A 10766-nucleotide genomic window follows, 5' to 3' on the forward strand; every position below is an offset into this window, starting at 1 on the left:
TTTCGCGTGAAAAAAAACTTTCTATCCGCGACTGAGCGTGGGTCTCATCTAGCTGGTAATAATATCTAAAAAACGCAGAAAAAATAACAAGAAAACGTAGCCCCGAATCCCACAGTTTCATTTCAATCTGTGGTGAGGTCTACTTCCATGGAGAATCTGTGGTGCCAAGTGGGCGAAGGAAGCAGTAATGTAAGGGTTTCTGAAACTTCAATTTTTTGTTTTCTTCAATCTGAACAAATTGTTAACGTTCTGAGCTTCTGGTTTAAATCAGTGGGTCTGCTTGGTTAGTCTCGAATTCGGTTTGAATTACGATTTTGTTTTTCTCTTTAGGAATTGAATTCTGTCAAGTGAGTAGGTCTTTTTTGTTTACTTAGAAACGGGAGACATAAGTAAGGGAAACTGGGTTTTTAGGTATTTTAATTTATACTACCCTTTCTTTCTTAATTTTTAGAATTTTTCTTCATTTAGGAAGCAATTGACTTGAGATTGATTACTGAATGGAGCAGTGAATGATTGTATTGGGAGCAAAAGAATAGTTTTCCTGTTGGATTATTAGCTTATTTTGTACACAAAGTGATGGAAACCTTAGGTGACATATCAAAGTGAAGTCTGCGATCCGGTTCTCTGGAGATGGCATTAACTGTTTTGTTTTTATTTCTGTGCTGGATTTTGGATTTCCAGAGCATATTATTAGTTGAGTCAGTCATGGCTATCGAATTATTGTCCCCTGTTTTTGCAGCTGATTGTATCACAGTATCATTCATTGCATGTTTCAACTTTTAAAAGACGTGATATTGTTTCTGGCACTACATGAGTGTTTTGTACCCAAGTGCGTGTGCACATGCAACACACACTTGTATCTGCGAGTAATTTTGTTATTGTTAAACTCTATCATCAGCATGAATTTCTTACACGCTGATTGTTTTATTTATTTCACTGTTGTTAAAGCACCTGGAGAATATGAGTTTAACGAAATGGTAGAATTTAAGCTTAGTATCTCTGTTATAAATTTGAATTATTTTTGTACATGCTTTAAGGAATTGATCAAGTCTCAGATTCTATGAAGTTCATGGGTTGAGTTCTGATTGAACTTTTATCTGTCACGCGTGGCTGAACATGCAATCAGTATAAACTCATGAGTGAATTTTTATATGTGGAATATGAGCTTATAATACCATATAAACTTAGGTAAACAAAAGTGCATTAACTTATAAAAACTTTGGATGTTAATAACCATTGAAAGTAGTGATTGTTCTGTTATAGATTAGTCATTGAAAACAGCCTTTTTACCTGATCATATATTTGTCTTGCTTTATTATGAGATGGCCATGTATATGCATCTGAGGAGACAATGTCTTGTTTTGAAGGATCAATGGACCGAAGAGCTGCCACATTATGAGCATATTGAACGGAATGATTTTATATATCGAAAGTAAGGCATCATCTTCTCTTCATTTTATTTTACTTTTAACTGTTCTAATTGCTGGATTCAATTTTTAACCACCTATTTTACTTCCATCTTATCTTTAGAAAATTGAATGCAGCATCTTTTAATTTCAGTAATAGGGTTAGAAAATTTACAGATTCGGTTGCAATGTGCCTTTGCATTTAAATGTGGAGCTAGGTTTGTTGTGTGATTCTCTCTCTCTCATGAACTTCAACTTTTAGTATTATCATATTAGTGTTTTCCTGTTTTGCTTCACCTGATAAGATTCTTTGCGGAGGATCCGAGCATGTCAAATTCTTTTCCAATTTTAGTTTGCTTACACATTTTTTATTAGTCTAGTTGGAAATTATTCATGTTATTGTGAACTTGTACATTTTGGTTGGGGCTGCACTCTAGGATTTAGGTGCATTTCGTTTACTGAAATCTGTTGATTTGCTTTTCTTGCTTTTCTAGACATAAGAAACAGAAGGAAGAAGACATTGCCATCTGTGAATGCAAGTTTAATGGCGATGATCCTGACAGTGCTTGTGGGGAGAGGTGCCTGAATTTATTAACAAGCACAGAGTGCACGCCTGGATATTGCCCTTGTGGTGTCTATTGCAAGAATCAGGTTACATCAATACTGCATATCTGCGTCATTTCTATAAACCCCAATGATTACTGTATTCCAGTACCTTTCGGGGTGCACATGTACATAACATGCATACTCGTGAAGTTTTTATTCTCTGTCTGTGTAGACTACACGTTACAGTAATAAATGTTGTATGCTCGATATGCAGCCATTGTTTTAATAATTTCATTGAGTTGGGCCAGTCAAACATTAAGAGAGAATAATTGTACAATGCATACATTTGCTGTGATTGAGCTTTTCCTCTTTCCATCCAATAAGCTTCTTCTTTTTTTTCTCCTAAAAGAAAAGGAAAAATGTGTTAGTTTTTTATTTTAAAAAATCGTTATTGTTCATATTCCACACAAATCCACTCCTGTGTGTAAGCATCACCCTCAGGTGCGACATGCTTATCCACATGCCCTCTTCAATGCCTCTTGTTTTTCTTCATGATCTTTTAAGGTCTTTTCATAACATCTGAAAGTTTTTCTCAAGTATAAGACAATTCTCGTTGCGGGGAAGCTCATCAATCCAAAGTGCTGACGAGAGTAGTTTTCTCAAGTACTATTGATGTCAAATTTTAACAATATGCTCCTCTTGCAGCCTTGCTTGAACATTGGCTTTCTCATCAGGGAAGGTTTGCACACAACAAAATCAAAGTCAACTTTAAAATTTGAATCATAGCAAAAGAATCATACATCATCAAGGAAGAATTGGGTCTAGATCTTAGATCAGTTCTCATATCATTTGTAATAACTCTGGGTCTTTCAGATCCTATTGACATGGAATTTGGTTTATGATTCTTAATTCTTTGCATAATATCTCGATAATGGCACCTTTACGAAGTTCGATGAACCTTTGAGGTTTCTTGTTCAAACATTACTGAAACTAACCCTTTTCCTTTCTTGTTTTTTTTTTTTTTTTGTTATGTTTCTGTTTGATGTTAACAGAGATTTCAGAAGTTTGAGTATGCCAAAACACAGTTGTTTAAAACCGAGGGCCGCGGGTGGGGTCTTCTTGCTGATGAGGAGATAAAGGTGAGAATGATCTACCTGGGATGAGCTTTTGCAATCATTTTTAGAATATATTCCTTTGGGTGGATTCTCTTATAATTTGTTCTCTGTTATTAGCCGCTTCAAGGCAAAGACAAGAAAGTTCATCTACTTGCTAGATATTCACAGGAGTAAATTATTTAGGTGGTTTGTCAGTAATCAGTATCTAATGCATGTCATGGCACCATTACTAATTGATAACATAATTTGTCCCTAATATTTCTGCCTATATGTTATCATACAATGGGTGCAATTATGCTCAGAGTCCTCCTTTTCTAAGTAATGCAGGCAGGACAATTTATTATTGAGTACTGTGGAGAGGTAATATCCTGGAAAGAAGCAAAGAAAAGATCCCAAGTTTATGAAAATCAAGGTAGAATGAATTTCATCATAGATATGCCTGGATCACTTTTCAATTGAAGGTAGCTTCATCTTTTCATGTGGCTTGATGCAGGACTCAAAGATGCATTTATCATTTCACTGAATTCCACTGAATCTATCGACGCCACTAAAAAGGGAAGCCTTGCGAGGTTTATAAATCATTCATGGTGAGTGTCTTAGATCAGAAGATTAATTTTTCTATTTGTATTAGATGTTTCTTGGTTTCACATCCTTTTTTGGTTTTTGAATTGACTTTGACTTGTAACTAAAAAAAAATTGTAGCCAACCAAATTGTGAGACAAGAAAGTGGACAGTTTTGGGGGAAATAAGGGTTGGAATATTTGCGAAGCAAAACATTTCTATTGGAACGGAACTGGCATATGATTATAATTTTGAATGGTACGGTGGTGCCAAAGTTCGCTGCCTCTGTGGTGCAGTCAACTGTTCTGGGTTTCTTGGGGCAAAGTCTCGTGGTTTCCAGGTAAACTTTCAAATGGTGAATCTGAACTTAGAGAGAATTTGACACATTTGACCATGTATTTGATTTGAAACTGAAGTTCTAATGAAAGGCAAAGTTTCATTTTTTGCTAAATATTGTAGCAAATGTGTTTATAACGTTTTGAATCTATTTTTCCATGAAGTTGTTCTCATTTTAGAAATCTCATGTTGTGAGTATTGTTCCTTGCCTTATTTATGTTTTTCTTTGTTTTGCTTATCTTTGATGAGCATCAACATTGATGTGGTTCTGGAACTTCTGATAAACTTTCCTCTCTCCTCATGTTCAACAGGAAGATACTTATCTCTGGGAAGATGACGATGACAGGTAATGTATTCTTATTCATGATGCATTGTGCAGCAAAAAAAAAATCATTTTTATTTGTTAGGGGTTATCATAGTTTTATTGAATTATTTTGGCACATATATAGAGGCAGCTATTAATCTTTATTCTTCCTAACATTTGAAATCATGTATGAGGAGCTTGCCTTTTATCCTTCCCTGCTGATTCAGATGGGATAAGTCATTATCAACTTATGTGATTAGTGACAGTCAACACAACAAGGACAGGAGTGCTTAGTTTAGCTGGTTTAGTTACCACCCCTCACCTGCATCCAGTAGCAAGGACAACTGTGCTTCTTCCATCTAAGGTTGACCTGTAGGGACCAATATTACCATATTATTACCCCGTAATTTACAATGTGCAATAGAATCTAGCCTTGTTGTTTTGCCTGCTGCATCTCAATATTGTTCCTATCCATGTTTACAAGGCATCCCTGTTTCTTTTGATAGATCGGCTACACCTTATCAGGAAATCATAGATAAAATAACACTTACATTGTTTTGTAATTGGCTGTTTCATACATTAAGGTGGAAATGACGGTTTAAATGCTAATTTGTTTTGTATCTTGTCCAATGACTACAAAATTGGACCTTTTTTCTTCCATTACTGTGAAAAATTCTTCCTGCGATGGCTTGCAAAGAGAAAATATTCCGCCAACGTCTAGGTTAAGTGTCAATAATTTTAAGATCACCTGCTCTTGAATCTTAAAGAAATTATCATGGAACAAAAACCTTTTCATACGTGCGCATATACTAATACCCTGAATTTACTGCTAACTTTGTTCTCTGGCTAAGGTGTGCCCTCGGACTACATCTTTGTGATAAACCATTCATATGGATGTACTTTGTTACCATATTTACTTCAAATTGATTTTTGGACACAGGTATTCAATTGAAAAAATTCCACTATATGATTCTGCAGAAGATGAACCTTCCTCCAAGTTCCTCAAAATTGCAAACTCCGATTCTGAATATGATATTGGTGGGAAAATTGAATATTCCACAGTGATGAATTTTGATGTGGAATCTGACAAACCCTTGGAATCCACTGTTCTTAGTGTTCAACCGCTTGATTCTTTTCCAATGGAGGGTGTGGTTATGAATGCAGTAAAAGCTGAAGCTAATGAAGAGATGGCATTATATTCCCAAGGTACACCACAATCATTTGCACCAAAGAATGCAATGATATCTCGCATCCGAAGTAATAGTGCATGCCGGAATTATCACATTGGATCAGGGCCCGTGCCGAAGAAACGATCAAAGCAATATTCTACAGGAAAGTTGAAACATCTGATGCAAAAGCAAGTTGATGCAAAGCGTGTTACTAAACTCTTGGCAGTGAAAGAAGCTCAAGAGGAAGTGCTCACTTATGAGGTATGGTTTTATTTATGTACTTGTAAATATACACATACTTGCATGTGTGCCACACATTTGTAATTAAACTATTTTATGCAAGCAAAGGTGGAGATGATTCCCAGCCTTACATTCATTACAATTGGTTTAAATATAAACCAAAAAGGCTGATTAATTTCCTCATTAGGCTTTGGCCTCTTAATTTCAGCCGACCATGGATAAGTGGTTTACATTAAAAAAAAAAAGCATGGTTAAGAAGTGCAGGGGCATTTATGGATTTTTAAAAGGTTGCTATAATAATATTGTGTGCGCTCGCTCACATGTGGATTTACTAGGGTCAAGAACAAAACTTTATTGCTGTAGAAAAAACTATAGGATGCACATTTCATATTCAAACCAAAATATATGATGCAAAAGGTAAGGCGTTAAGAAATACAGGATGCAAAGTGCTATTAGAGCAAAGCTGATGAATGTTTTTGGGGGGGACTTTGTAGAATTGAAACTTCCATGTCTTCCTTCTTCCGCATTATACGAAGCTTATGATGAAGGAATGAAGGACTTGAGAACAAACCTAAACGTCATATTTTTCTTGTTTTTCATTTTAGATGTTATTCTCGTTCATCATAATTATAATTGGGATAGACACTCTGACACTGTATACACCTGACTGCTCTGAAGAAATTGGTATCTGGCTATTCATGTAGCCTTTTTCTTGCAGAGCATCTGTGTTAGAACTAATGTTGCTGTGTTTCCTTATTATTTCCTCTCTCTGTGAGTAACATATATATGTGCGTGCTCGCGGATGCAATGCGATTTCCTTTTCTTATGTTTAAAGCTTATTACTGGGGCAGGAAATGAAAAACGATGCAGCCTCTGAACTTTCTTTGTTGTACAATGAAATAAGACCCGTGATTGAAGAGCATGAGAGGGATAGCCAAGACAGTGTACCTACCACTGTTGCTGAGAAGTGGATACAGGTATGCTGCACGAAATTGAAGGCAGAATTTGACCTTTATTCCTCCATTATCAAGAATATTGCTTGCACTCCACAAAGGACACTTGAACAAGCACGGCCTTCTGAAGAACCTGGTAATGATAATGAAGTCAAGTTTCTAGGATACTGAACATGTTGACAACCGTTTCCAAAATAAATAAAAAAGAAACACAAATTGCTCGATCACATAATGTCTTCTTGCCTCATCCTTAATAGCATGCTAAAATTTTTTCCTGGGATGGCGGCGGCTAGTTTGATTATTTTTTAAAGTATTTTTTGTGATAGTGGTTAGTTGGATGTTTGGGAGCGTGATGGTTGTTTTTTAAAGTATTTTTTAAAAAAAATATATAGTTTTTAAATGATTTCAACAAAAAAAATATTGAAATTAGTAATAATATTTGTATTTGCTATAAAACATATTTGAAGGTATTGGATATTGGCCTCCATGATAAACCCAGGTTTCTGAAATTCTAAACAAAAAAAGAAAGAGAAGAGTTTGGTTCTTTCTTGCTAACGATTGAATTATAATGGCACGTAAAAGTGCGCATTGCATTGATTCATATCTCGATTGGTGTTAACCCTGATAAAATATTATTTCAGCCCGAAATGTGTTTTACTTGTTTTTTACATAGTTATTAAACCCGGCCCGGCCCGGGACCCGGTGGCTGGACCGGTCCGGGTTTAATAAAAGACCGGCTGTGGCAACAGCCCGGCCAAACCCGGGCGACCCGGCGGGTCGACCCGGAACCCGGGCGAACCCGGACGAGACCCGGTTTTTTTTTTTTTTTAAATGTGGGATTTGAAACTCATTAGTATATATACTCTATGTTTCCATTAAAAAAACCATGTTTTTTCAATGTGGGATAAAAATCTTTTGGTTTAAATATTTCAACTTAAAAGGATAACATATTATCTTTTCAATGTGGGATTTGAAGCCCTTTTATATATATACACTATGTTCCCATGAAAAAAACCATGTTTTTTCAATGTGGGATAAAAAACCTTTTGGTTTAAATACTTCAACTTAAAAGGATAACATAGTATCTTTCCAATGTGGGATTTGAAACCCTTTCATATATATACACTATGTTCCCATGAAAAAAACCATGTTTTTTCAATGTGGGATAAAAAACCTTTTGGTTTAAATACTTCAACTTAAAAAAATAACATAGTATCTTTCCAATGTGGGATTTGAAGCCCTTTCATATATATACACTATGTTCCCATGAAAAAAACCATGTTTTTTCAATGTGGGATAAAAAACCTTTTGGTTTAAATACTTCAACTTAAAAGGATAACATGATATCTTTTCAATGTGGGATTTGAAGGCCATTAATATATATACACTATGTTCCCATGAAAAAAATCATGTTTTTTCAATGTGGGATAAAAAACCTTTTGGTTTAAATACTTCAACTTAAAAAAATAACATAGTATCTTTCCAATGTGGGATTTGAAACCCTTTCATATATATACACTATGTTCCCATGAAAAAAACCATGTTTTTTCAATGTGGGATAAAAAACATTTTGGTTTAAATACTTCAACTTAAAAGGATAACATGATATCTTTTCAATGTGGGATTTGAAGCCCATTAATATATATACTCTATGTTCCCAAGAAAAAAATCATGTTTTTTCAATGTGGGATAAAAAACCTTTTGGTTTAAATACTTCAACTTAAAAGGATAATATATTATCTTTTCAATGTGGGATTTGAAACTTATTAGTATATATATACTCTATGTTTCCAAGAAAAAAGTTATGTTTTTTCAATGTGGGATAAAAAACTTTTTAAAATATTATTTTAAACTTCATAATATGTATAATCTATATTTACATAGATTTTTTCATATGAAATATTAAAACTTTAATTTTTTTTAATTTTTCCGGGTTGACCCATGAAACCCGGGACCCGGCCCCTTGACCGGGTCAACCCCGGGCCGGGTTTAATAACTATGGTTTTTTAATATATATTTTTATGTGAAAATATATTAAAAATTATTTTTTTATATTAAAACCATTTAAAAACTTTAAAATAAAAATTGATTTTTTTTAAGACACGCGGCCCTCCGCGATATCAAAGATACCTTAATATCATAATCAACATCGATCATGGTGGGACCCAGTCTGACAATGCACGTTATGATTCAACCCATCGTCCTCCGCCCTCTACACTATCCTTCCCCAACACCTAGCCCTCCACCTTCCCTCGTCGACTTCTAAACCCTGGAAAGATTCTTACATAAGAAACAACCACTCTCTCCCTCTCTCTCTAAATGGACCCCGCTCTCATAGCCGCAGCCGCATCCGCCGCTGGCAGCGTCCTCTTCCTAATAATTATCTTGGCTTTCATAGTCTTCGTCTGCAAGTCAACCAAAGACTACGACTATGGACGCCGCCTCCGCCACCATCAGACCAGAACCGTAACAAACCCGGAGCTCTCCCCCGTAACAATGGACGAAACCGCCTCTTATGACCCGACTATAAACCACATCTCCATGGAAGAGCTAAAAGTCTCCACCAAGAACTTCTCCACCGATTTAATCATCGGCGATGGCAGTTTCGGCTTGGTTTATAAAGCTGCACTCTACAACGGCTCCACGGTTGCTATTAAAAAGCTTGACCCGGACGCTTTTCAAGGTTTTCGTGAGTTTCGCGCCGAGATGGAGACTCTAGGTCAGTTACGCCATGGAAATATTGTCAAGATTCTCGGGTATTGTGTTTCGGGCCGGGACCGGGTTTTAATTCTGGAGTTCGTTGAAAGAGGGAGTCTTGACCAGTGGATTCACGACACATCATCAACGGATAACGATCACTTTGATAAGTTCCCATTACCCTGGGAGACGAGGATCAAGATAGTTATGGGCGTGGCCAATGGGCTTGCTTATTTGCATGGGCTTGATACTCCCATTATTCATAGGGATATTAAGGCTAGTAACGTTTTGTTGGACGCGAGCTTTCAGGCCCATATCTCTGATTTTGGGCTTGCCCGTAGAATCGAGGCGTTGCGCTCGCATGTGTCCACGCAGGTTGCGGGGACTTTTGGGTACATGCCACCGGAGTATAAAGACGGTTTCATCGGAGCGACGGTGCAGGCAGACGTTTACAGTTTTGGGATTTTGATGTTTGAGATTGCGACCGCAGAGAGGCCGGATTTGCCTAAGGTGGTGGAGAAGAAAGAGGTGGGGTTTATTGAATGGGTTAAGAAGATGTTGGGGCAAGATCGTCATATGGAGATGTTGGATTGTAATATGCCGAAGGAGGGTTTGAGTGGAGATGATCAAGTTAAGGAATATTTTAGGATTGCTTCTTTGTGCACAGAGGAGTTTATGGGAGATAGGCCCGCCATGAGTGAAGTTGTGGATTTGTTGAAAAAACTTTCATAGGTTCTTCAAGATTTTACTTCTTGTAGTGGCCATGTATGACCAAGTTGAGTTAAATAAAATTAAAACGAAAAAATATTAGTAATTTCTTCAAAGAATAAAATGTGACTTGTACATATAAAAAACATTATTCGTTTTCTTTTCTCTTATCACAAACTAAATAAATTCCACCTTTAATTTAAAAAGATAACAAGAAATTAATTATTTTTAAAAAAATACAAATACCCATACAGCAAGTAAATAAAAGTATAAACACTTGATTAAAAAATAAAATATAATGTTTGTACATATTCCACATGTGCATAAGCATGCTAACATCAATTCAATTACTATATTAGCATTCATTTAAAGAATTCTAACAAAGATTTTGATTAGAAAAAAATAGTTATTTGAGGAAGCGCAGGCGCGACGGCCCCCTACCTTACCCTAAGGGCTTTGTTTTTCCCCAACCTATTCGACCGCTTGGCTCTCGATGATTGGTGACTCAACATTGATTTCGTGCTTGGGTTGGAGGTCGCTCCCCCTATCCATCGAGTCAAATTATTCTTTTTATTCTGTAGTATTATACTCGAGTCTTGGTTATTTATATAATAATTACTAGAGGTTTATATAGTTATTAATTTTAGAACTCGTAGGATTAATTAAAATATATGCAAGTTGATCCAAACACCTACATTTAACTAAAAAAAATAATTCCCTTTACAATATAT

At 35.9% G+C, this 10766-nt stretch overlaps 2 protein-coding genes across 3 annotated transcripts; both read left to right on the forward strand.

Annotated features, from left to right (window-relative positions):
* On the forward strand, positions 1-6862 carry LOC7492479 (histone-lysine N-methyltransferase ASHH1). Of its 2 annotated transcripts, none has more exons than XM_002306677.4 (10): positions 1-189; positions 1368-1432; positions 1901-2057; positions 3005-3091; positions 3395-3479; positions 3561-3654; positions 3770-3968; positions 4276-4310; positions 5209-5698; positions 6529-6862. In XM_002306677.4, the coding sequence occupies exons 1-10, from the start codon at positions 148-150 to the stop codon at positions 6799-6801; spliced, it is 1527 nt and encodes a 508-aa protein (XP_002306713.2). In that variant the 5' UTR covers positions 1-147; the 3' UTR covers positions 6802-6862. The 2 variants fall into 2 exon arrangements, with proteins under 2 accessions (XP_002306713.2, XP_052309274.1); XM_052453314.1 differs by lacking the exon at positions 1-189 and adding an exon at positions 532-693.
* A 1868-nt stretch (positions 6863-8730) lies between these two features.
* LOC7469239 (probable serine/threonine-protein kinase At1g01540) lies at positions 8731-10159 on the forward strand. Its single transcript, XM_002306678.4, has one exon. The coding sequence runs from the start codon at positions 8950-8952 to the stop codon at positions 10057-10059; it is 1110 nt and encodes a 369-aa protein (XP_002306714.2). The 5' UTR covers positions 8731-8949; the 3' UTR covers positions 10060-10159.
* Positions 10160-10766: the final 607 nt, after the last annotated feature.

Source organism: Populus trichocarpa, chromosome 5 (genome assembly GCF_000002775.5).
Source record: "Populus trichocarpa isolate Nisqually-1 chromosome 5, P.trichocarpa_v4.1, whole genome shotgun sequence".
Lineage (NCBI taxonomy): Eukaryota > Viridiplantae > Streptophyta > Magnoliopsida > Malpighiales > Salicaceae > Populus > Populus trichocarpa.